Here is a 27,327-nt window from a genome sequence, read left to right as displayed (position 1 = left end):
AATGTCATAATGAAATGCATTATTTGCTACAATTAATATATGCTAAGAAAAATTAAAACAATAAAAATAAAAAAGAAATTTATCTCTAAATTTCTTACATTCCTTCTTCACTGGGCTTCACCAGGAAGTTAGTTTTTATGTTAATTGTTCTTTGTGGGTGTTTTCTATTTAGTTCATTTTTTAAAAATGAGATTGTATTTTTTTAAGAACTTTGTTCCAGAGATTTATTAATTAATTATGAAAGTTTTACCCTGTCAACTCTGTCAGACTATTTTATAAACAGATCCAGAAATTTTTTATTTTCTTTTTTGCATTCCTGGGGATTGGGATTGAGTGCAGAGTCTGTGTATGCTAGGCAAGTATTGTCCCATGAGCTGCACCCACAGCCCTGGAAGTATTTTCTCATAATTTCTTATACTTTCAATGAAAATCTGAATGTCATTCCTGTTTCTCTTATGATTTTAACCTTCTTGAGTGACTGAAGAAAAGCAACCAGACATGACAATTATGTTTCTACTTCTCTTTCTTTTTTTGCATTTACAGATTATGTTTTGTTTTGTCTTCAACTTTTAATACATCAGTATTAATTGGTGTTGAAAATATATTCATCAATTAAAATAAAAATGTGTTTGTGTTTTGATAAAGTAAATATTTACTATAAATATGACCCCTTTTTTTGTTTATTCTAGCTGCACTATTCTATTCAAATTCTACTCCATTACTTATCATTTTTGTATGTTTCTTGAGATAGGATCTAGCTATGTAGCTCAGACTGGCCTTGAACTCTCAATCCTCCTGCCTCAGCTTCCTGAGTGCTGGGATTAGAGGCATGAATCACATGCCTAGCTGTATTTCCAATCTTTTTTTTTTATTCATTTATTCACATGTGCACACATTCTTTGGGTCATTTTTCCCCTCTGCCCTCCTCCCCTACTCTCTCTTCCCCCCCACCAGCTCCAGGCAGGTCCTGTTCTGCCCTTATCACTAATTTTGTTGAAGAAAAGGTATAAGCATAATAAGGAAAACAAAGTGTTTTTGCTACTTGAGTTAAAGACAGCTATACAGAAATATTCCTAGCATTGCTTTTGTGTACACGTGTGTTACAACCCATGTTGATTCATCTCTAACTGATCTTTGCACTGGTTACTGATCCCCTTCTCATGTTAACCTTTGTCGCTTTAAGGTTTCTGTATTAGTTCCTCTGGAGTGGGGACATCAAACACTTTCATGTTTTGGGTTTTCTACCTATTCCTATATATCCTGTATGTGCTCTTCCCTTATCATGTGATCCAAGTCCAACCACTTTGCTGCATTTGCCCTAGATCTAAAGTCTGCATATAAGGGAGAACATATGATTTCTGGTCTTCTGAGCCTGGCTTACCTCCCTCAGAATGATGTTCTCCAGTTCCATCCATTTACCTGCAAATGATAAGATTTCATTCTTCTTCATGGCTGAGTAAAATTCCATTGTGTACAAGTACCACATTTTCTTCCATTCACCAATAGTAGGGCATCTTGGTTTTTTCCATAACTTGGCTATTGTGAATAGTGCTGCAGTAAACATGGGTGTGAAGGTGCCATTCCCCATCTTAATATCTGCCTCTCCTCCTACAAACTAATACCTTATTCTTAATAAAAAACCAATAATGCCTCCTGATACATTTCTCAAATGTCTCCAATAACTCCATAGATATTAGTTCTGATTTTATAAGATATGAAGGCTCAAAAAATGTGAATAAATCCTTTTTAATGTCAAAGAACATGCAGTGCTGCATTCTTTTAAATATTTTTCTTTTTTTATTAGTGTATATTAATTATACAAAGTCATGGGCTTCATTATGAAAATGTATTTATTTAATTCCTTTTATATGTTTCTGATACAGGGGGCCCTAGAACCTTAAGAAAGTATTTAAGTGATCTTCTGAGAAAGTGGTTCTTGTACCCTCCACTGTCTCTAGACTTTGGCCTGTAAATCCTCCTATCTGAAGGACCCATTATTAGTAGAATCCCCACTGCTTTTGGATCATGGTTTGCTGTTGGTACAGTCCCCTATTTAGAGAGAACACTTGTAATGGTATTTTAGGTTACTTGACTAAGCTGATAATCTCCATCAAGTGGAAAGAAAATATTTGATTCATAAAAAATTGAGTAAATGCTTTTGGAAGAGAAAAAAAATTTTTGTTGTGTGAGAATATTTATTTATCAATTCAAATGGCAAGTAGCTTAATTTGCTAAAGATCTCTGCTAAAATAATTCTCATTGCTACAGGTTCTCAGAAAGAATAAAGTGAAATCACCCAGTGGACATTGGCCTTGGGAATATGTGACCCCCACCTGACACAGAAGAGCTCCTGGGTAGAGAAGGATGTCTTTATTTCTATGTTAGCCATCTCCTCTGACACCCACTGTACCTGGGGTTTCTCTGTATTCTTAGCAAAGCCTTGTACCACCATTTTCCCACAGCCAGACTAACATAAAAGACATGGAAAAGTCTCAGGTTCAGAGGCTAAAATCTGGTACATTAGTGAAGTGTTCAAAGTAGTATTATTTGCATCTCTAACCATAGGGCAAAGTAATTTATTCATTGTTACATGAAATAATTTCTCAGAATCACTCAGCTCTTTGGTAGTAATTCTGATTTGAAAAATTTTGCTGTACTGGATTTAATCTTAGACAGCCTGCTATTAGGTTATTACCTGGCTTTTTCCTTCTGCTTCTGGTCAGGAAAAAGGGGGAAAATATACGGCATCTTTCAAACATATTTGATCATGAACAGAGAGAAAAAGAGAGAGGGAGGGAGGGAGGTAGAAAGGGAAGGAGGGAATGTGTGTTTAGTTTTTGCATAGAGGAAATAATGCATTGAGATTGAAGGTGAGGAAAACATTGACTAGGAGAACTATGCCTGAGAGTTTCAAAGACTAGGAAGAACTTGGTGCTAGTTTCTCTTTTTGAGTTAATTTTTAATGACAGTCTGTGAATGTCTACTTCACCTAGCTTTTTCAGGAGTCTTAGAAATTTAAAAACCAGAATACCCATGAAGTTTTAAGCTCTATATGTATCTGTGCACCAATAGTACCAAGGTGGAACTTTACAATAAAATGAGAAATGGGTCCTTAATTAATTTTATTGTGAAATTTCCAAACTGATAACCTCTATATGATCTAGTTTCTGCATTAGTTTAAAATAATCAAACCATTAGGTCTTCATGCAAATATTGATAATCCTAGTCTTGCTGAAGTAATTTAAACATATCTGTGAATTATTACCAATTTTTGATAATCACTAATGAAGGTAGAAAAGATTACCTTTAAATCACCAAGTGTGGCATTAAACCTAAAATAAGATCTGAATTACTTAGGGGCTGTGATAAGAACACTTATTGAGCTTTAACTCTACATATTCAATATACTGTCTAATTCTGAGAGTAGATTATCTGAGCACTGTTGAACTTACATTATGAAGTAGCCCCTTCCCCTGTCATGAAATCTGCCGCCCTAGATAACTTCTCCACCGGTGCCATAAGAATCCATGAGTGAGAAAATTCCCAAACACTTGAATATCAAATATATTCCATAAATAGCAGAAAAAACTCTCTCATCCCCCGCTGCCAAGTTCCCAAGCCTTATCTTAAAGATCAGAGATAAAAATTAACCAGTAAAATCTGATTTATGGATTTTCCATGACTCTCAAGCAGCTCATTTTATTTGAGAGTTAAATGCTAGAATTTGTAGTCCAAGGTAAACTAACCCATATTATCTAAAACTGACCATAATAATTTTTTGTATAGCTTGTGCACATAAAGAATAGATTGCTTTATACGTGATATGAAAAATGATGACATATTGTATATTTTTACAATCTTTGACTAGAAGTGAAAATATTATTCTCTAAAACCCATGTAGACGACTCATTTCTATTACCTGCCAGGAGGAAAAGCATCTTTCATAAAATTGAGCACCTGTCTACAGAATTCTAAATCTGTGTTTACATGGATTTAAGGACCTCTGGTAAACCACAGGAATAGGATGAAACCTCCTTGGATAAGCATCTAGGAAGGATCAACAAAGCCTGAGCCACACGCATCCTACTGGTAGCACACCTGTGTGGTGACATTTCCCTCTAGCTGAGTGATTCTCCAACTTTAACTTGAACTAGATTCACTTGAAAGTCTTCTTAAAATATATCCTGGTTTATCTGGTGAGAGTTTCTGATGCAGTAGGTGTCAGTGGGGTTACAGAATTTACATTTCTTAGAATTTTTTAATGTAAGGGTACTTCTCTATTTAGACTTCTTTGCCATGGGATTACTGCTATATATTCAGCAGCAAGTTGTGCAGACCTCTTGTTTAAAAATGTGGCCACTGTTTGGAATGCACAGTTCCTAATTGGAGGTTCCTAATCTCATTAGACTCTGGTCTTTTTACTCATGGTATTTGTTTTATGTTGACTTCACCTGTACTGTGAGGATTAGTCTTCTTTTATTTAATCACTGTGGGCTTACATTGCAGCTCTGGTTTAAAGGAAAGCTGTGCAGTCAAGGTGCCATGTGGTGGCCCAACCTCAAACCACGTCTAGAGAGGGTAAGAGGAGGCTGATGTTGGATCAGGGCAGAGGCTGCCCCTCTGTGCAGCCAGCCTTGCTTGGGCTCAAATTCTAACTCCGATAAATTCCAGTTATCAAAGGATTACAGGAGAGGGAGAGAAACAGACATGAGTTGCATTCATTCCACTTCTGTATTATGGATAATTCTTTGACTTGGGAATGAGAATCATAGAAATGGTATACTCTGTGGTAGAAATACAGGTTCAATCATCTAGGAACAATAGGTTTGTAAGAACCAGTACAAGAACCTGAGGTTCCAGAACCCAAAAGTTCATAGGTTTTCTGTACTAACTTAAAGAGCAAGGAGGGAGGGCAAGAATGAATGATAGGTTTTCTTTATGATAACAACTGGCCTTTATCATGTGCTTACTGGTTGCCGAGAGAGAGCCTAAAGTTCTACACTATCAAGTTTTGTAACTTTAGATGAAGAACCAGTGAACTCCATCAATAGCATGCTCCAAGGCAACTATTTTTTTTAAACTGGAGTTTGGACTCAGGATTTCATGCTTGCTAGGCAGGTACTCTACCACTTGAGCTAACTTCCAGCTTTTTTTGCTCTGGTTATTTTGGTGATAGTGTCTTGCTTTTTGTAGGCCAGCCTGAACAGCCATCCTGCTATCTTATGCTTCCCATTGCCACTGGCTGATAGGCACACACCATCATGCCTAGCTTTTTACCATTGAGATGGGATCTCCCTAATTTTTTACCCTGTCTTGCCTGGAATAGTGATCCTTCCCTTCTCAGACTCCCATGTAGCTTGGGATCACAAGCACGTACCACTATGTCTGGCTACTGGTTGAGATGGGGTTCTTGCTAACTTTTTGTCCAGGCTGGTCTTGGAGTGGCTTTGGAGCTACTTGTCTTCCCAAGTAGCTAGGATTATGGGCATGAGCCACTGGTGCCTGGCTTCAAAGCAACTATTATATTAAAAAAATGTACCCTCAATTTACACTCAAATTGGAAAGTTTCTAACTACTATCATTTTTAAGGACAACCTATGTCCAAGAAGCCTAATCCCCCTTTTTCCAGTGTTTGTCTACCCAATAACAAAGTCAAAAGATCAGTTAATAAAAAAAAAAAATCCCAAAGAAACACAGGACCATTTAACTAATAAACACAGAGGGGAAGGGTAAAATAAAAAAGTTGCAAAAGATTAAATCTCAATTAAAAACAGAATCACAAAACCATAGAAAAAATTACGGAGACATGTCTCCATTTCAAGGTAATTCTTATATTTCTTTTCTCTGTCCATTTTCTTTATTTTGCTCTTTAGAAAAATAACATTATTTTGAAGATTATCAATTAGAAGGTTAGATGCAGAAAAATGAGAGATACTGTCATTCTTAAGGAGTGTTTTGTCAAACGTATAAAAACTTGGATCATGAAATGGAAAGAAGGCAAAACCTGCCTTGAGTCTGCTTGTTTGATAGCGCACATCTGCACCCTTCAAAAACCACAATGGGCTTTTCATTCAGAGGGAAGGTGCTCTGTAGAGAGAGACTATTCTTACCCTCATCCTTCCATTTCTTATCGCTGGCCCATCTTCTGCCAATCTCAACACGTACAAATCCATTTTGTATTCCCTTCCTCCACGAATGCTGAATCCAAATCCTTTGGCTCCTTTCTCCATGTCCACGGTGAAATAATCAAAATCCTTTGGGTTGGGGAGAAAATGGAATAAACAGTTGTTTAGTATTTTGGAAGGTTCTGTGGTCAGTTTCTTTGTTCTCTTTTTCTCTAACAGTTCATGGGTTCCAAATGACATCCTATCATGAGAAGAAGCAACTTGACTTCACAAACCATGAAAATGCAAGACACAATTCCAAAGCTTTGAGCTTTGAGCAGATCATAGGAATTAACACGGTCATTAAAAGAAACACTGTGTAGCTTATGGTAGTAGTCATCAGCTTACTTGGTAAACATGTAATTATTACAGATAGGCCTGGATGACATCATTGCTCTTGAGTTTTCTCACTTACTACTGTAAGCACCATAACTCACTGCATCCGTGTTTGTGTGTGTGTGTGTGTGTGTAACAGAGTTGCTAAAAAGAGAAATTTAATGGGGTCTGACTTTATCTCCCAGTTGCACAGTCTACTGACTATTGAGTTGGAATGCACAAAATCAATTTCTCCTTTCCCTAAAATTTAATTATGTCCATGTTTTCCTGACCTTTACTGTTCTTCGACTTTTGGGGGATGAAGATGATCTTTAATTCATAATAGAGCACAATGTAATCTGATAGTGAAATTTACTTAACTTGTATTTGGTATCTAGTTACCAGGTAGTAAGTATTTACTAGAAAGTAAGCTCTGGTCTAGACACTTTTCATAAACATTGACTCCTCACCTGGCCCCATAAGGAAGACCTTCCTTCTAGGAAACAGAAGCTCAGTGAGGTTAAGAAGTCTCTACGTGAGGTACATCCAACATCAACAAATAATTACAACAACAGTACTCTTGGTTCTGCAGGTGGGAACTTGGTGGCTGTTGCAGAGGTTACAGCCTAGATGATGAAGCCAGGCCTGGCTTCATCCTCTGCATAGAGACTCAGCCCTTTACCACAGAGTGGGAGGTAAGGGGCCAGGTACATAATTATGAACCTGAAGTTCCTTCACCACTGGCAGATGTAAAATTTTCTGCATTAGCAACACTCTGAGGTCTCAAATAAGAGTTTTTTTTTTTAAACTTAAACCAGGGAATATACTAGTAGTTAGCTCATTAATATCAGCAGGAATAAGTTCATCCCATTACTACCCACCCACTACCAATTGATTGATAGATGGATGTACTGTACTGTTTAATTCTGATAAAGATTTATTTATCCAACACATTTTTGGGATGCAGGTGTTACTCTGATGATATTAGAACTAGAAATAAAGGTTGGTTCTCTATCCCAGAAGGGCATTCTTTTCTTTGTCTGCCCTTCTACTTCATCCCTTGCACTTCAGGAATTCTTGGTTGGGCCGCCATGATCTCTGACTGGGGTACCTGGGGTTGCCTGTAGTCTGATAGAGGGTATTGTCTGGTGTCAGGAGAGTGCTGCCTGTAGTCCAGCAGGGGAGGCTGCCTATAGTCCAAAGGTGGGGGTTGCTGGTAGTCGCCTCCTGGGGGTTGCCTGTAGTCCAATGGGGGCTGTCTGTAGTCTGTGAACGGAGGCTGTCGGATGTCTGGTTTCACATCTTGCCTTGCTTTTACTTCTGACCTGTAACTAAATAAATGGAAAAGGGGTTTGTCTTGGATTCTCAGCATTCTAAGGAGAATAGCTAGAATGATCTCATGACCTCCAAGCACAGCCTAGTCATAACAGCTGTGGAAACAACTCCTCTTGGTGGACTTGCTATTCATTTAGGATTGTGAGATCAAGTAGATCTGATTTAAAAATCTTTCACAAGTGCCTGTTGCCTATTGTGTACTTTTCATTTGACTCCTTAAGAAATCAAGGTAAAAATGATGGCTCAACCAGAACTTTGGTGGAAAGGACTTCATAGACATTTCTCTTTTACTGTGGCTATTTAAAAACTTTATAATTATAGCAAATCTAGAGAATTGAACACTTCATTATATATCCCAAATTATCTGTCTATCTCAACAACAGTAAAGCAATGCAATTCTCTCTCTGTCCCATACACATACTTCTCGGAAGATCATTACTTCATGAAAACACAATTGAAATGGTCTCTAAGTACCACACAAATGCATATTTAAAGGTTATTTTAACCAGTAAGTTGGTTTAAAAAATATTTTAGAGGTTAAAGGAGTGATAGTAAGGTACAATCACCAACTACAAATCAAGTAGAAAGTCACTGGATCACTGGTAAAATTCAAAACATATTATACACATAGAGGTTTAAATACTAGATCATAGCTATCAGAATTAGCATCAAATACTACTATGGTCATATGATAGGAAGGAAGGCAAAAATATTTACATCTAATATTTGTCTCTTGCTTATTTCTAGATATTAGTTACCACAGATCTAGCACTTTAGTGTTCTTTTATGAATCCAAACATCTCTAATCTAAATGGAGGGGGCTCCTAGCTCACAAAGGGGACTAAAATAGCCAATACTTGTCATCATGGAATGAGTAAGAAGGTGAACTGAAAAATTATCACTGTGGTGTAAGGCCCTTTAATTCTATAGTTCATTGCTTATTGCCATGACAACAGTGTATAATGGACTCTCCAAGGATGTAGGTGATTAAAAAATACATTCTATATATAATAATTTCATTTAAGATTAATATAGAGGATATGATGAATTGAAAAAATATCATTTTGTTTTGAGGCAGAGTCTCACTATGTAGCCCAGGTTGTCCTTGAACTCTAATCCTCCTGCCTCAGCCTCCTGAGTGTGGTAGTGCACACCTGGAGAAATTGAGAAAATATTTAGCACCAAGGAAAAACTCAAATATGTCAGGAAAAAAGGTACAAAATCAATAGGATTTTTTTACCTTTAGGAACAGATGGCTTCTTTACTGGCTTATGGTCTCACTGATGCTGATTGGTATTAAATATGTTTAAAAATCACTCCCCAACAATTACCATTAGTATAATCCAATATTTTGTGAGGTTATACTGAAAGTGCAAGACAATAGATGTGTTTATATGAGGTTCTTAGAAGGGTTGGTAACAGTTATTGTAATTAACCCTTTGAGTAGGTCCCATTTGTTACTTCACCCTGGTAGGGAGACAGTCTCTTTCTGAGTTGCATAATTCGAGCTTTGCTTTATTTCTCAGTAGTCCACTCAGCTACTGAGAGTATGTGTAGTGAGAACAGAATTATTTAAAATATGCTTTGAATAAGATACTTAACTATGCAAATGTATGCATTAAACAAAGGGAGTTGAACTGGGTGACAGTTGTCAGTGTGTGTTGATTCCTTTCTAGAAATAGCTTGCTTGGTAGTTTTGATGTCATGGTGTTTTGAGTTATAGCATAGTCACTTTATTTTTATGATCTGTGTATAAAATATCCATTAGGTGCCCCCTTTCCAACCAGATGTGTCATGAGGTATAGTAAAAGAAGGTGAAATGTAAGAATTTCCCCAAAGATTACACAAATGACTAGAAATAGGAACAGTTGAATCTTGCAACAGCTGTCATCCAGGGCACCAAGCACTCAAAAGTCACTCTACATCAGTGCCATGTGTCAGGATTTTCAGTTGATCTGCATATTGAAGATGTCTTTAGCAAGGAAAATACACTTAATTTTTTATGAGTGTTGCTAACTTTTAAGTGAGTGATACACTGGCTAGGGCAAAAATCATGCATGTGAAATACTTTTAGGAAAACTCAGGATTATTAAAACATATTAGGCTTTCTAAAATTCCTTTGCTTATGAAAGAAGGCCATCAAGTTAAGCCTTTGTAGCTATTAATTCCACTATTAAACAGACTTTAGAGATGGTAAAACTAGTTTGTTAATGGTAAATTCTAGCAATGAATGGTATGAAAAGGACCCAGAACCAAGAACACTGTACAAGAGAGATTCCACGTCTTGTGGATCCCTCAAGAGTCCTTTCTAGCCTTGAGCATCTAGGATTCAGGGTCTATAAAAGAAGTCAAATTCCAATGCTTTTCCACTGGCCTTGCTATTTTAAGTTGCAGTCAAATATCAATTGACCTTGCTAAGGAAGATGAACTCTGCTATCTATACTTAGTTTGGGAATATATTCTATTATGACTCTAAATTTTCTACAAATGCTTCCCCTTAAATAGCATTTTACTTATGTTCATTTAAAAATTATTTTGTGTTTCCTGAAACACAACATTGAAAAGATGTTAAGGGGCAGAGAAATGTGTAGGATGTCATGGGAAGTTAATCAGGGGTAAATAAAATGGGTTAAAGTATCACTTAATCTAATTCTCAAAATAGAAGTTTGCAAGCAGATTGTCATTTTAGTTTATCCCACTCCAACATGGGAATTGACTCAATCTGACATGCAGGGGACGTTCCTGTACAAAAGCACTTGGTATCTGAGTTGTCTTGGAGACACCTGTAGCCTGACTAGAAAAAGGCAAAGAGTTTTTCTGCTGATACCATGACTTCTTTCAATGCAGCTATGAAAATGTTTCTGGTATCTGTAAAATGATTTATTCATATGCAAGTGAGCCATCACTAACAAAGATTTACATTCTAGAAATGCCTTGTAAAAGGCCCTAGAATTGGAGAGGGCACTTGCTAGGCTGCTAATGTTGCTGAAGCAAAGTTGATGAGAACTCTGGGCAAATACATTCATTGATGACTTATAAAATTCATATCAGATCAATATGCTAATCCCAGTGTTAAGATCTATTTTATCCTCTAGTCAGGAAAACTAATTGCAGAGACCACTGTTTCTGTGATGAGGGCTGCAGCACTTTAGCTGTGAGCTAGTAGCTGATGGGATTCAGTAGTGGCCTTGCCTAGCTGTGCTTCTCCCCACAGATACGTAACACACTGTCACACCCCATCCTTTACAGTAAGAGAACCTTTCCTGGAGAAACCATGGGTAATTGTGGATGAGTAGGGGTTAACTAGCTGAAGTGCACACATTAAGGAGACATGAGATTACCCATCCAGGGCTAGAAGCAAGCCCCATGTCTAGGGGAATCTGACTCTGAAAGAAGATGGACTGTGGCGTTAAGATTAATCTATAGTAGAAAAACCAAGAAGAGGAGTCTGAAGCTGGCTTAGGGGCTGCTGGGGCGCTCAAGTTCATCCTCCAGAGTCTAAGATAGATCCTGGGAAAGCCAGTGCAATCTGCTGAGGTAACACACAGTGAAAGCAAACATATCTGGGGCTCATTACAAGGCTCCAGGTCTTACTCTTCTTATGAGTTGTCAACATCTTACCTCTGCATCATTTACTTTATGGGACTTTTCTCTTCCTGAGCATATATTAAAAACATAGCAGCTGAGACAACCACATCTTTACTCTTCCATGAAAGTACATGGAAAAATCAGAGTAGAGCAGGTTTTACACCTGGGGCACAGGGAAAATCTTTGTTTTGCAACAGTGTGAATGATGAGCCCAGAGAGTTCTGGGAATCAAAAACAGAGCCTCATTTCATCTTCACCAACACAGGAGGCAGGACATGGGAAGCAGCTGTTCAGGAAACAACAGAATTATGGGAAAGACGGGTGAGGGTTTTATAGTCAGAGATGTTCTGTGAATTGTCCTGATTTTCCTGTTGAAAGGGGGTAAACCACATGGGAACATGTTTTCATCTTTTTCTTTAACAGCTTAACTCAACCCAGGCTCCCTGTTATACACAAATCACAATAAGAAGGCAATGTCATTTTCATATGACAGTCCCTTTTCTAGAGTTCAAAGTTCAAAGCATTATTCACATTAGTTACAACGCCTGGAAGTGTGGACTGGAAGACCCTCTTTAGATTGTGCGTAGAAGGATGTAATGTTACCACTCAACCTGAAAGTGTGAACATTTATGAATGCCTAGGAATCCTTCTCATTTCCCTCCCTCTACACTGTCATCACACTCTGAGCCACCACCTTCATGACTCAATGGACTTCTGTAGCCACCTCCTCACTACTTAATCTGCATTGTCCTCACTAGCCTCAGTTTGCTCTCTATAGGGCCAAGTTAGAGATTTAGAAAAGCAAATCCAGTGATGTCAGTTGTCAGCTTAAAACCCTACCGTGACTTCCTACTACATTAAGATAAAGATCAAAAGCTTTAACATGTTTATAAGAACCTTTAGGGTTGGCTCCTGGTCTCCTCACTGGCTTCATCTGAAACTATGTCCTTGCCCTCTGCCACCTTGACCTTGACTTGTTTTCTGTCCTTCATGCTTGCATACTCCCTTCTGCCATAGGACCTTCCCATGTGTTCTTCACTTGAACTCTCTAGAATGTGCTCTTCAGCTTGTTCGTCCTGCTTTTCTGCAATTGCTCATTATTTCTCCAGGACATGTTCTCTTATTGTGAAGGATATTCAGTTATATTTACTGATAAAACCATTTATCCAACACACACACAATCTCAAAATCACAAACCAGTGCACATGGTACTTTCTGCTGCATGAAAACCTCTCTCCCTGCTTATTTCCTGAACTATTCCCAACATTCCTCCTCTCCACCTCTCTTACCTCCCAGAATCAGAAAAGTCAGAGGAAACTTTACCTATTTTCATGTCCTTGCAGCTGGAGTGGCTGAGGAGGAGCTGGTTGGGCGACAGGGCTGTTGGGGGTGGCTGGGCTCTGCTGGGCCAAGGGACTGTGCTGCTGGGCCATGGGACTCTGCTTCTCTGAGCTTGGTGCCGAGGCTGGGCTGTTGAGCTCTGATGGGGAACCAAAGCAGCAGATGTGGTCAGGTTGGCATCTGATCAGGGGCAGGAGGTGACCAGAGGTGGGGACTCTGTCCCTCAGATGACACAGGGCTTTGGTCATTTCAGTTTCTGTTGGGCTTTTAGATACCAGGTTAAACTTGTAGGCTTCAAACCACTCCTGAAATGTGTCTTCTTTCATTACTTACAAGCATGCTGGACAAAGGCTATGAGTAGCCTCTTGTTATTTTGCCAGAAAAAAATAGATTACCCAGATAAACACAAACAACCCAAACCAAAAACAATAGAAACTCAGTTAAAACTATGAGAAAATAACTTATAGGAGTGAAGTCTAAAACATATTCTATTTTCCAGCATTGTTTGTGGAGAGAAAATGTTTTAGTCACACTTTTTGACTATAGAAGTTTTTTTTTGAGAGACAGAGTCTCACTATGTAGCCGAGGCTGGCCTCAAATTCATGATCCTCCTCCCTCAGTCTCCCAAGGGCTGGCATTATAGGTGTGCACCACCACAGTTGTCTCAACAAGTTTTAACTGTCTTCCAAAGTGTGGGCAAAGAACTAACGATAAAATTGTAAATGCTTTTGGCAGTCTCTTCTCTAGTCCCCTGCCAGTCTTATCACCTAATAGCCCTCTGTTGCTGCAGTTCTTCAGAAAGAAAAAACACCAGGCACAGGGAGATGCGCAAAGCTATTCTTTCCAAAAACTGCCTCTTGGTGTTTTTTTGTTTTCACCCAATAACCAAATTTTCAACTGAAATTATTTCCATCCATTAAAATAAGGCAGGGCCAACACATTTCGCACTGGGAATACTAAGAAACATGCCAGGTTTCCAGTGAGCAATCTTGCTTATAGTTTATTTCCATTGAATATTTTATACATATTGGTGTCTTCAGATAAAAGTATTTTAAAAAACCAAGGTCCTTGTGTTCTGTCTTTCTCTGGCTGGGTGACAAAAGGGAGATGACCTATTTTTTTTTGAGGTACTGGAATTTGAACTCAGGGCCTCATAGTTGGGTGCTCTACCCCTTGAGCCATTCCGCCAGAAAGGGAGGTGACCTATGAGCATGCCATTATGAACCACTCTTCCCCTGTCTTTTCTCATCGCCCAAATATTTTAATTTCTTCTTCATTTTTATGAGGGTTTCTCACCCTCATTGACACTTTGGGCCAGACTTGACACTCTTGACATTTTGGGCCAGACTCTTTGGTGTGGGAGCTGTGCTGGCATTATACGATGTTTTAGCAGCATCTCTGGCCTTTGTCCACTGATAGTCAAAACTGTCTCCAGACATTGACAAATGTCGCCCAGAGGGCCCAAATCACCCTAGTTGAGACTTTTGATATCTGCATGTCAGCTAGGCCTAAGATGGAATAGGGAGGGAGTACCATGTAAAGCCATCAGCCTTTGTATGGGACACCATTGTCCATTCCCCACTGAGCTCCAGGGACTGAACTCTTCAATGTCATTAAGTCAGCATTTATAACCAGTAAAAAACCCCACTGTGTGTGGAAGTGGTGAACGCTCCCTGAATTGCTATTCCGAGCTGTGTGGCCCCTTAAGGCACTGTTGTGAGTTGTGATGCTCACCACTCTGCAACCTCAGGGGGGAGTCCTTGTACAGAGAAATTCGAAAAGCTGAGTGGGAATTTTAAATTCTTATCAGATGCACCATTTCCAAAAGGAGCTCTCTTTAGACCACAAAACTTCTTCAAGCTTTTCAAAATCAATCTGACTTTGAAGAATTCTCCAGAGGTTAACTGTTAACACGAATAAGTTTTTTTTCCTCTTTTTTTCAGGTTGTGACTCTGTCTGCTCTGTTGAATGAGTTTGGGTTAATATAACCATAACAGTACTCCTGAGACCCCAGGGAAGGATCAGATAACTCCTGTCTTGGGATTCACGCCTACTGAACCCGCAATGTCACATAGGTTGATTTCTGAATGACACTGGGAGTGAGTAAACAGGATGTGGGCTGCAACTGAGTGTGAGTTTGTATTAAAGTGGAAATTCCAGTCCACCTCTGACACATTGGCAGCACACTGACAGCAGCTGGGTGGAAGCCAGGACCCTGGCAGGCGGTGAGTGCGGTGAGTGTGTCCATGTCCTGACTCTCTCTCTGAACGGCCGCCTCGGGCACTCACCCTCCTGAGGAATGATGCGAAGGGTGACACTAAGGCCTGCATCCTTGATGAGCTTCACGATGTCAGCGTGAGGCATGCTGATGATAGACTGGCCGTTCACTGCTAAGATCCGGTCTCCCACTTTTAGTTTTGCACAGCGATCTGCAGGACTCCCATCAATGATGCGTCCGATTTTATGGGGCACAGCTAAAAAAACCCCAACAGAAATAGGTATCAGGGACATCACTAATACATATTCTGTCTTTCAGTCCCAGCCCCAAAGGAAGCCACACAATGTCAGAATTCCTTCCTCAGTATGTTTGCCTTTTGAGATCACAAGCATTTTAATCAAATGTAGTCCTGTGCATACTACTGAGGCCAGAGTGTATAATTCAAGTCCTTTGTAGTGATGGGCCAATTCCAAACAAATAGACCAGAGGTTCTCAAACTCTGGAGTGCATCATGATCACTGGGATTAAAAAGACAGCTATCTGGGCCTCATGTTAGATCATCTGAATCCAAACATTTGGGCAAGAGTTGAGAATCATGGATTTCTAAGAAACTCCTTGGGAGAGTCCAGTACATATCAGTGTGTGGGAACCACAGGCATAAAATGGTGTATCCAAGGAGCTGGTGCTCCTGAGTCAGTAATACAGATTCCTAAAGATACAATAAATGCCAGGCATTTAATTTCTGCCCCTTTTTATTTTACTGAGAGGAGAAAAAATGGAAAGAAAGAAGTATTTATTAATCTGAGTAGTAGCCACTGGTAAAGAAATTATGACCAATTTCCTCTATGGCCAATTTCTGCTATTTAAGGGGTAACATGTTTCCAGTGTTACCTCTTCTTTCTGATTCACTGTGTTATGCGACCCTGAGAATTTGCTAATGTCTGATACTTAATAGATTTCACAAAATCTAAGATACCATTGATGGTAAGACACACTTTTTTAAGTACACAAGAAAGGAAAATACAAAGAAATTCTGCCAATTAAAAAATGTTACTCATGATACTCCACTGTAAGATACTCTCTAACCATTGAGATGTTAAAATATAAAAAATGCTTTAGAATTGATGTAATATGTTATGTGATTCTTTAAAACAATGAATATTTATTTTCTGCTTATTATTCATGTGTGGGAACCATGTCTGGGGTCAGATATCAATAGTGTCCAGGGTCCCCGTGTGTTCCCTAAAAGAGCTTGAGATCAAGAAACTGTTCCCTTTCCCTTCTCCTTTCAAGACAAACAATCCCAGACAGGAAATCAACTGTTAGTGACTTTGTGCTCGCTCTATGGAATCAGACATTGATTTAATCTGCAGAAACAGGGAAAGATACTATCCACCATTCATTTTTCCAAGGATGTCTACTTCTTGAATTCTGAATTTTGTGCGTGTGTTACAGTGAAAGGCTGAACATTAGCTAATAACTATGATAAGGAAGGACAATTAGTGTGTTAATGAACCAGTATCTTGTTCACTCTTCTATTGTGAAAGGTTTTAGATTGCATATGAAAACATTGGCCAAGCCTGTGTCCCTGAAGTGAAACTCATTATGTTGGAAGCCCAAACACATTTTTATTTGCCATCAGTACTAATGGGTTTAATTAAGAACACCTTGCTTAGAGCATACTAATGATAGTCCTAAAAGAATATATTTCTCAGGTAGGAATGTAATAAGAACAACTAATGATTTTAAAAAATAATGTAGGTATTGCAATGTTTGGTTTTCATCCATAATTAGGATAAGTTTTTTCCCCTTGCTTTTGTCCTCCTAGAATGGTCCACAAATGATTTGATCTGCCCTCCTATAATGTGCATATTATTACCTATCCTGTGATCTTTGGAAACTTGCCTAATCTCTCTGTGTTTGTTTTTCAACAGTAAAATTGGTATAATGATATCATTGACCTTGCAGAGTGGTTCTGAGAATTAAATGAGCTATCACATATAGGTAGTGATTAGAGCAGTGCCTCGTACATAAGAATTGATCTGTAAGTGTCAGCTGTCATTCTTTCTCATTATTTTTCTTTTAAAATATTTCTTATATCACTATTGACACGTGTGTGTGCATGTGCACACATGCACATGTATGTGTATGCACTTATATGTAGGTACCAACTTGGTTTCTTTCTACATGGAATAAATGGTGATAGTTTAAAACTGAAGCAACATTTTGCTTACTATATGATCATACAGAGCACCATCCTCTGAGTATCACATAGGATAACAACTTCATTTAGGAAAGAGAGCTATGGTTCAGAGGATTAGATAGATACTGGATGAGGCCAAGAGTCTTTCTCTGATTTCCCATAAAAAATGTTGCAGGTCTTGGTAGGAAAAAATGAACTTTTAAGTAAGAGTTCATTATTCAAAGGGAAATCAACATAGTACAGATCTCTTATTATCTACTTTCATATTTATTGAGTTATAGTTTCTCTTCTTCCTACCTCTTACGAATACTTTCATGAGCCAAGCGCTGTGGTCAGTCATGTTTGTGTGTGTGTATATATATATATATATATATACACACTATATATGTATATATATTATATTATATATAACATATTTGTTATATATAGTATACATACATTTGTTTTACATATGTATATATATAAAATCCTTAACAAATCATATGAGGTAGCTGACATTATTACAAGTTTGCAGTAGAGGAAACAGAGCTATACAGTGGTTAGTAATTTGCCCACGGTCACACAGGCCAAACAGGGCTCAGAACCCCAGTCACTGAAATCCTAGACATCAGAGCCTTTGCTCTTGGTAAGCGTAGCACTCTGCCTCTCTTGCCTTTACTGTCTTTGGCCTCTAACCTGTTACTTGCTTTGTGAGCACCTGGTCCTTTTATTTGGGACTACAGCCTGCTTTTAAGCCAGCAATTGCAAATAGTTCAGGAGTGGTTCTGATCCTGGGGAGGAAGGGAGCCAGGAACTTTGCTTGAAGTGGGTTCTTTGATGCGGCCATCTTTTGACAGGTGAGGTGTGAGGAGAAGAAAGGAGAGGAAAACTGGACAGTCTTCAGATCCTTTTAGTTAAACCTTCACATCATAGCACCATTTTTTTCTTTTGCTTGAAGTAATTTCTTTGGGCATCAGAAACACGGACATTTGAAATGAAATTCAAAAATATACTTCCAAACAGAGACACACAGTCTTTGGATAGTTTGCAGTTTTGACTTATCCATGTCCCTGTGCTCCATCATTGTTGTGCATCATCTGGGATTTAGTGGCCACATCTCTTCCACAAATGTTTCAAAAATACAAAGCCCGCACACACACATGCACACATACATGAACGCACACATGCATACATACATGAACACATGCACTCAATTTTGTGTGCTCAACAATAAAAATAACAATAATAAGCTATTATTTGTTAATTTCCAGACACCATGCTAGGCACTTATTTTAAATCTTTACAGCAATTCTGTGAAGTAGCTGTAAAAGTATAGCAATCACGCTGATTTTACTGTGAAGAAAACAAGAGTCAAATCCAGTATTCAAACCCTTGTCTAGAGCTTCAAACCTTGGGATGTCTCCCTTCTTTTTCATATGTGGGAGGCTGGAAACTATTTGATTTATGAGGAGTAAGGGAATGACTGGTGAGACCTTAAACAAGCATTTTGCTTGAGGTTTCAAGATGCAAGCTTCTCTGTAAACACAATTATTTGTTTATGCTGATGACTCTTAGTTCCAAGGCCATTTACATTTTTTTTCAAATTCTTTCAGTAGTTAGAATAAAAACGAAAAACAAAAGAATAAAAGCCAAAACAGAAATAAATTCTATGGTAGCCACATGGAATGACTGAGTGATTTACATAAAATATGAATGAGCACACAGTTTGAAAGTGTGTGTTCAGTAATTGAAAGTACCTGCCATGGCTTTATGACAAATGTTTTCTATTGGCATTTACTTTAATAAAAGCAGTACTTAGCAGCTGAAGGCAGCCTCATTTTTTCTTTACCCCTGGTTCCCCTACATATATAAGTACATTCAATGTTGATGTGCAACAAATCTCTGACAAGGGGGGTGCTCACAAAGGATTCTGGGAGCAAGATGTAGCCCCATTTACTCAGTGATGAGGTCTTCAGAGCTTATGACCAAGCGCTTTCTGTGCAATGCTAATGGAATTACAGAGCAAGGAAGAGGCCCTGACCTTGGTTTCTGTGATTGGAATGAATGGTCCTCATTAGTTCCCTGAGAACTGATGACTAAGGTAACTGCCAGAGCACAGTCCATTTAGACTCAGGCCTGTAGACATGATCTGTCAGGCGGCCACACAAATCAAGTCTTTGGATCAGTCTTCTTGACACAGTGTGCTTAGGATACACAGATATTTGGGGAAAGTGACAATATGTCATTTGGCTTTGGACATACTGACATTTGGAAAAGAAACAATGTGTTTCCAGTTAGAAATTTTAATTGAAAAATCACAAATTATAGAGAAAGAAACCCATCTTTTCTATTTAATTACTCATTCCAAAGTACATTTGTTTTATACTTTCTTATAGATGAATCCACTCTTTTGTCATTGCCCAACATGCAACACTTGCTTAGTAGTAATATTCAAAGATATTCAGATAGACTCTCTAAAAAATACCCTCTAAAGTGAGATTTTTTGAAGGCCTTCTTAGCGTCTCCAGCTATATCACTACAGGAAACAGTGATCCTCCATTGTTTGCTTTTGTGTTCTTTTCTGGGAACCATGTATAACCAACCTACTCAGGTTCCTTCAGCTCTTGGTCAAAGAGTACTGCTTTAGCCAATGAACTTTTGTTGACTTCACTTTAGATCAATCCCCATAAGGATGATAGGGTGGTTACCTGGAGGATTTTTGTTGCTTCTATGATGGGTTCTTCCTAACATCTTGAGGGAAGGGATTATTAGATACCTCTCTTATTTTTTTCCCATCGTTTTCTTGCTGTTTGTGTGTCTTTCCTTTCAGAGAAAGAAAAGGCTGCAACTTATGTTTACATTTAATTATCTCCTTGTTAACAGATCCCACAAAGTGGCCTTATGTATGGAGGAAAGCATTTGACAGAGAAAGTAGATTTTGTATCAGTCATGTCAAAGTTACAAGAGAGAAGTTTCTGAAGTAAGCGTGACAAAAATAAATACTTCAATAGCATATTGAATCAATAGCATAAACTCTCATTAGCTCACAATTCCATTAATTTGTGAAGGTTAAAAAACATGTCATTAATTTAAAAAGGCAAGGTAAATTAGTTTGGGTTTAGAATCTGTGACCTAATATGAATTTTTAAGTATTAGATGATTTTAGTTGTTTTTCTTCCATTAATCTTTGAAAATTATTTAATGTCTAGATAAGTCAATCAACATATTATCTATATAGCATCTTCTTAGTAATAGGAAATATGATAGGTTCAGTAGGGAATTTATCAAAATAACACATGGCCTCAAGAAACTCACAGTATAGTTGGGGAGACCAGGGATAAACGTGTAAAATTATTTAAAACAGATTATTAATGGCAAATCCATAGTAAAAAGCAACATGCAACAAGAGTAGAGAGGAGGGGTGAACCAGTAGGTCCACGTATAGACTCAGAGAGTGGTGGGAAAAATGGGATGGAGGCAATTCTGGGGCAGGACAGCTAGATGAGGAGACAGAAAAATTATATTACGTTAATAAATTTTAAAAGAGCCAGACTCAAACATTGGACCGAGGAAGTAAAAATTGAGAAGCCAAACCAGCTCATTCCTTCCCATTTACTTTTAGATGTTAAGTTACAAAAATAGGGAGACATAAAGGAGCTCTCTGCACCTGCCTTCCTCTTTGAGAAGTTAACAAGCTGAGAGGCTCCTTGGAGGTAGAGGGACAGAAAGAATAAAAAGCATGTCTGACAAAGGGAAGTCCTAAAACTATTATTCTGTATTTTCGGTGGGCCTAGATGACATCTCCCTGTTTTAATACCCATCTTAGCTACCAGGATCCGTTATCATAATGACTAGCGGTTACTAGACATGACCATGTGTAGTCTCCCAGTTAGGAAAGTATAGTCCTATACAACTAGAGGTAAGGACCACCATTTTGAGTCTTTATTCCCCATGCAGGAAATGTTATCTCTCTTTTTTCCCCTATTTCTCCCACTTTTATCCTTTTATACTAAATTTATTTCCTAATAAACATTGCTATCATTTTTACATCATGCCTGAATTATTCTCTATCTGGACGCAAGGATTGAGGTAGATAGCTATGTTGAGTTCTGGAGAGGAACCTGTGTCCATAGGTAAATGGTAACTCCCTTAGGAAAAACTCATGATGGTAAAGCTGGGTCGGGGGGTGGAGACGGAATCCCTCAAATTCAGTCCCTCAAAGTAAGGAGAGAGCCTTTCTATGCTGAAGATTTCCTTGCTTCCCTGTCTGAGATGCCTGATAGGACAGGATGCTTTCCTTTAACTCCACTCCTCTGGATGGAGGCTGAACCTGTGGGAACACTGAAAGATTGTCAGAGTATTTTGATCACTTTAATATATGGTAAAGACTTGATCTGTTTTTCTGTCTTCAGAAAACTAAGCTTAGTATTAATCTTGCTTATTTTCCTGCTGTGCTTCCTAGAAGTCCTAACTTAACATACTCTATTGTGACAAACTCATTCAGCTAGATGTCCCTTCCTGGAGTGTGACACAGTGTCCTTCGAAAGAGTTTTTCTTGGTCAACAGGGGTTGCAGATATGAGAAAAACATGTGTTTTGTATTTTAAAAATTCGTATGGTAAAATTAAGAAAAAACAGTCTGCATGACTTGTTTTTCTAGAAGTCTGTGAAATTTAGCTTTCCAAAAATGAAAACGTCTTCCCTGAAATTCATAGTGAACTGATTTGCAAAACCCCAAATTGAACAGCTGGTGTTTTAAGGACTGCATATTCAAAAAGTGCACTTTATTCTCCCAGCACCCATGAGTCATTCTCTTGTGGTTGAACAGTTTAGTTACCCTACAGTTGGTAACAAGCAGATGGCCAGATGGGGGAATGGGAAGAGGGCCCATCACTGGCAATTTGGGAACCCAACTGAACTCATGTTTCCAAGGATAAAAAGGATCATATAGAAAATATTAACTATAGGGCTTTAAGAAACACTCCTCTGATATCTATCACTGCTAATGCTTTTCTTCTACACCACTTTTTAAAAATTCTCATAGCTAGGTACTGAGAATGAATGGGTAATGGAAAGGAATCTGATTGCATTAGGAATTGTAATTAGCTGTGACTTGACTGTTCTATATTGGAGCATAAGTCTGGGTTAAAAGATTTGATGTGCCTTTAGACACAGAGTTGACTCCATGGGCACGTGACCTGTGCAGTCCCTCAGGTTCCCACATTGTAAAGAGACTTGGGCTAATGGTCTGCTGTCATCACCTTGACATTTTTAATAATTTTTTTAAACAAGGACCTTTAAGTTTCATTTTGCCCTGGGCCCTGTAAATTATATAATTGTTCATAGTGTATTTCTTTGTTATATCACTTCATTGTTTTTAGTGTCTACAGTGGGATATGTAAATGAGAATATGGTATATGAGATGAGAAAAATCATCAGAAAGGTGTGTGGTTGGAAAGGAGCAAAAACAATGTTTTTCTCTTATGCATTTCTCATCCCAGGCATGTCACTAGGAAAGGCAGTTTAGCTAGATTCTATTAAATATGTTTTTAAATTCGCTTGATTCTTGTGGCAGAGCTCAGTGGAAGCTTTCGAAGCCCCAGGTTCAATACCAAGCATCAAAAAAAAGTTAATCCCCAAGTCTTCATATACTGGTTTAATAGAACTAAAAATTACCTTGCTTTTCTTGTCCCATTGTGAAAATTATTCTGTGCAGTAAGTCACTGTCTTCTGTAACTGTCTTCAAGTACACATTAATTTATAACCCATATAAGTAAAATATATTTCAAGAAGTTTATGTATTTTTTTGATATGGCTTTTTCTCTCATAATCTGACAAAATATTCAGACATTAGGGTGCCAGGAACCAGGGAAACTTCTGAATAGCCATTGTCCTCAAATCTGCAGATGCATGAGGCAGGGATAACCAGACAGAGAGAACAAAAACAGTTGCATTAATACACAACTGGGCCTTTTCCTGTGACAGGGATACTTCTTATTTCTCTGTATATCCCTAGAAGTCACCTTGCCAATTTCTGGGGATCTGGGACATCCTCTTTGGCCTGTTTTAGTCTGAAAGTGGTGGTAGAAAATCTGGTCTCACTGAACCAAATCCCAGCCCTATTCAGTCTTTTTTCTTGCATTTTTGCCAAAGGCTCAGGAAAAGACATACATTTCTATCACACAATAAAACCAGCAACCTAGAACTTTCCAGCCAAGGGATAGAAGGTGAAATTCTGTGTTGTTCAACTTGAGTAAAACTTTAAGTAAAACTGTGTAGCTTTCAGCAACCTTTGTTATCAAAATAGTAATCTGATTGGATAATAATGGAAGAAAATTAGAGAAAAATTTTTATTAAAAGGTGACAAAGAGTTTCTTTCCTGCAAGGCAGAAAAACAAGTTGTTTTACCCATTTAAAAAAAGGTGAAACAGGTTTGAGGTGTGGTATTGCCATGGTTTAAATGTGTTCTCCAAAGTGCTTGAGTTGGAAACTTAGTCTCCAAATTCTCATGTTAATGGTGTTTGGAGGCAATTGGGGTTAGAGCAGGTCATGAGGGTAGGGCCCCATGATGGCAATTAGTAGCTTTATAAGAGGAAGGGAGACCCAAGATGCCAAGCTGGCTCTGTTTCCCAATGTGATGCTCTCCACTATGTGATGATGCAACAAGAAAGTCCTCACAAGATGCCAACCAGATGCCCACACATGATCTTTGGCTTCCCTGCCTTCATAACAATGAACTAAATAAATCTCTGAGGTTACTTATTAACTAACCTGCCTCAGATATTTTGTCATAGCAACAGAAAATGCTCTTAGATGATATTGTATTCCCATCCCAAACATTTAAATCTACCTTTTGAAGGCTTGTTGTTTACTTCTGTGATAACAAACTTATTTCCTGAATAAGGAGTTTCTTTTATTTGTAATTCATTATAGTGAGCTTATTAAATTATTAGAAAATACTACGAAATGAGAAAATCATATAAAAATTCAAAATTCATGTCCTATTATAAAAGGGCCAAAGTAAACAGAATAATAGTGCTATTTTGTAGTGATTGGAAATCTATTAGAGTTACTTAATTGAAGTAATATATGTACAAATTTTAAAAGCTAAACACACCCAAAATACTTCTAGTGAAAAACTCCAGTCTCATGCCCTAACCTCCTCTGTTTTTGTGACCTAAAAGGGAAGTATTTAAATTTCTCATACACTTTTTTTTCTTGCTTTCATTCAGTACTGAGGATTAACCCCTGCCTTGTGCTGCTGGGCAAGTGCTCTACAACTGAGCTCCATCTCTAGCCCTTGTCCACATTTCTATATAACATTCTTATGTGGCTACTTCTTGATTCCTTAACTTCAGTCACTATCTACTTCCTATTACACTAGGGGATTAGCACTTTTACCCTGTATCTCACTTTCTTTCCTAATCCCAGAATAGTTTCAATACTATTTTTTGGTTAAGTCAGTTATCACTGTTTATGGTTTTATCATGTAAATGTTGTTTACTGTATGTGATTTCATTTCTTATACAATTTCCTCCCCCTCCTTAAAAGCTGCTCAAGTCAACTATTCAGTTTATTCCTCTGGAGACTTTCCTCTCAGAGCAGTCGGGTTTTCTTCAAGTCAGCTGCACAGTGCCATCAGGGGATTCCTGTAGCACTCTAAGATGGATCACCTTTCCCCAAACCTGGTCATTGTTTTTGATTTACTCTTTCCTTTTTCTGGAATGTATTCTGCAGTAGCTTTCTAAGGAACCATGCAAGAGAGAAAATTATTTTTTCCAATTCTTCATGCTTGAACCTTATTTGATTGAATTGTAGCTTAGAATTCTAGATAACATGAACCGATTAAAGATCCGTTTTCATTAGAACTTTGCAGGCGTTTCTGTATCATCTCCTGGCTCTGGTGTAGCTATAGTTATTCCTCCATGTTATTGGGGGATCCATCTGTGGATTTACCCAACTATGGATTAAAAATATTTTAAAAAGAAATCACATCTGTACTGAATGTATACAGATAATTTTTCTTGTTATCATTCTCTAACAATACAAAACAATTATTTACATAAAATTTACATCATAGTAGCTATTATAAGTAATCTAGAGATGATTTAAAGTATTTGGGAGAATGTGTTTAACATATGTTACCCCATTTTAATAAGAGACTTGAGCATTCCTAGATTTTGATAGTCACATGGGTTCCTGGACTCAATCCTCATGGAAATCATCATGGTGAGTGATTTGAACTCATCAGAAGTTTTTGTTCCTTTTTTTGATATATTTATTTGCCTTTTTTGGGGGGAAATGTTTAAGATTGTCCCTATCCCTTTTGTGTTCTGAAATTTTGCAATAGTGTACTTGTAATTATTTGTCATTAGAGGACTTGTTTCCTTTGGTTTTGTTTGGGGACATTTATTATACTATTTCTTTGATAGTTTCTATTTCATTTCTCTGGTCTGTTTCTGGAACTCTGATCAGATATTTTCTTCTAGAATTGGTCTACTGATTTTTGGGTTTTTTTTTTAATCATTTCTCTCATACTTTGTTTCTTTTTGTACTATTTCATGCAGGATTTCTTTTTGTCTTATTTCCCAATACTTCTAGTAAAATTTAAAATTCAGTCATGATATTTTTAATTTCTAAGAATTCTTTCTAATCATATCGTTCTTTTCTTTTATGGCTTTCTGTTTTTATTTGTGATTATGATATTAGTCAGTTAAGGGCTGCTATAGCAGTCTATATACCCTAGACTGAGTGGTCAATAAACTTCTGTTAAATTCAGATTTACCCAGTTTGTGGTATTCTGTTATAGCAGAACAAAATGGTCTAAGATAGCTACCTTCTTTTTTGGGGGGGTGGGAGGACAGGACTGGCTGGGGTTTGAACTGACCTTGTGCTTGCAAAGAAGGCACTCTGTCCTTTGAGCCACACCTCCAGTCCATTTTGCTCTGGTTATTATGGAGATGGAGTCTTGTAAACTATTTGCCTGGGCTGGCCTCAAACCATGATCTTCCTGATCTCAGCCTCCCAAGGAGCTAAGATTACACACTTGAGCCACTGGTACCCAGTGACAGCTACTTTCTTGCTAAATCCTCATGAATTAGAGAGAGATAACTCAGATCTTTTCATGGTCATATAAAGGCACTAGTCCCATCATGGAAGCTCCATTCTTAGGAGTTTATATAAACTTACTTAACTCCCAAAGGTCCATTTCCAAATGCCATGGTGTGGGGAATTAGATCTTTAACATAGGGATTTTTCCTTTTTTTGGGGGGAACATTCAGCTCATAGTAAATATCTTCTCATATCGCTCTATGGATATGAAATAGAAGAGTTTTTTTTTTTGAGATTTCTTTTGTTTCCTGAATTAGCTCCGTTTCTTCTAGTTGTCTTTCATTGGTATTTACTTGATTATTTGGTTTTCTATTTTAAAAATAAAATTTCATAGCTGGTTGGTCATAGTTGTTGTGTTCCATTCTATTCTGAGGGCTTTTTTTTTCTTTTTCTTTTATTATTCATATGTGCATACAAGGCTTGGTTCATTTCTCCCCCCTGCCCCCACCCCCTCCCTTACCACCCACTCCACCCCCTCCCTCTCCCCACCACCCCCTCAATACCCAGCAGAAACTATTTTGCCCTTATTTCTAATTTTGTTGTAGAGAGAGTATAAGCAATAATAGGAAGGAACAAGGGGTTTTGCTGGTTGAGATAAGGATAGCTATACAGGGCATTGACTCACATTGATTTCCTGTGAGTGTGTGTTACCTTCTAGGTTAATTCTTTTTGATCTAACCTTTTCTCTAGTACCTGTTCCCCTTTTCCTATTGGCCTCAGTTGCTTTTAAGGTATCTGCTTTAGTTTCTCTGCTTTAAGGGCAACAAATGCTAGCTAGTTTTTTAGGTGTCTTACCTATCCTCACCCCTCCCTTGTGTGCTCTCGCTTTTATCATGTGCTCAAAGTCCAATCCCCTTGTTGTGTTTGCCCTTGATCTAATGTCCACATATGAGGGAGAACATATGATTTTTGGTCTTTTGGGCCAGGCTAACCTCACTCAGAATGATGTTCTCCAATTCCATCCATTTACCAGCAAATGATAACATTTCGTTCTTCTTTATGGCTGCATAAAATTCCATTGTGTATAGATACCACATTTTCTTAATCCATTCGTCAGTGGTGGGGCATCTTGGC

At 38.0% G+C, this 27,327-nt stretch overlaps 1 protein-coding gene across 6 annotated transcripts in view; it reads right to left on the bottom strand.

The window, feature by feature from the left end:
• Magi2 (membrane associated guanylate kinase, WW and PDZ domain containing 2) overlaps nucleotides 1-27,327 on the bottom strand; it is a 1,413,820-nt gene that overhangs the window by 98,410 nt on the left and 1,288,083 nt on the right. For all 6 annotated transcript variants that reach the window (XM_074064888.1, XM_074064889.1, XM_074064891.1 and 3 more), the window contains 4 exons: nucleotides 15,032-15,217; nucleotides 12,726-12,882; nucleotides 7,591-7,810; nucleotides 6,111-6,254 (listed from right to left, as the gene is read on the bottom strand). In XM_074064888.1, coding sequence (XP_073920989.1) covers nucleotides 6,111-6,254; nucleotides 7,591-7,810; nucleotides 12,726-12,882; nucleotides 15,032-15,217 — 707 coding nt within the window. The remainder of the gene's footprint in view (nucleotides 1-6,110; nucleotides 6,255-7,590; nucleotides 7,811-12,725; nucleotides 12,883-15,031; nucleotides 15,218-27,327) is intronic.

The sequence above is a fragment of the Castor canadensis genome, chromosome 2, assembly GCF_047511655.1.
Source record: "Castor canadensis chromosome 2, mCasCan1.hap1v2, whole genome shotgun sequence".
Taxonomy (NCBI): Eukaryota; Metazoa; Chordata; class Mammalia; order Rodentia; family Castoridae; genus Castor; species Castor canadensis.
The sequence above is the reverse complement of the archived record's forward strand: the minus strand, read 5'-3'. Positions and strand labels throughout refer to the sequence as shown.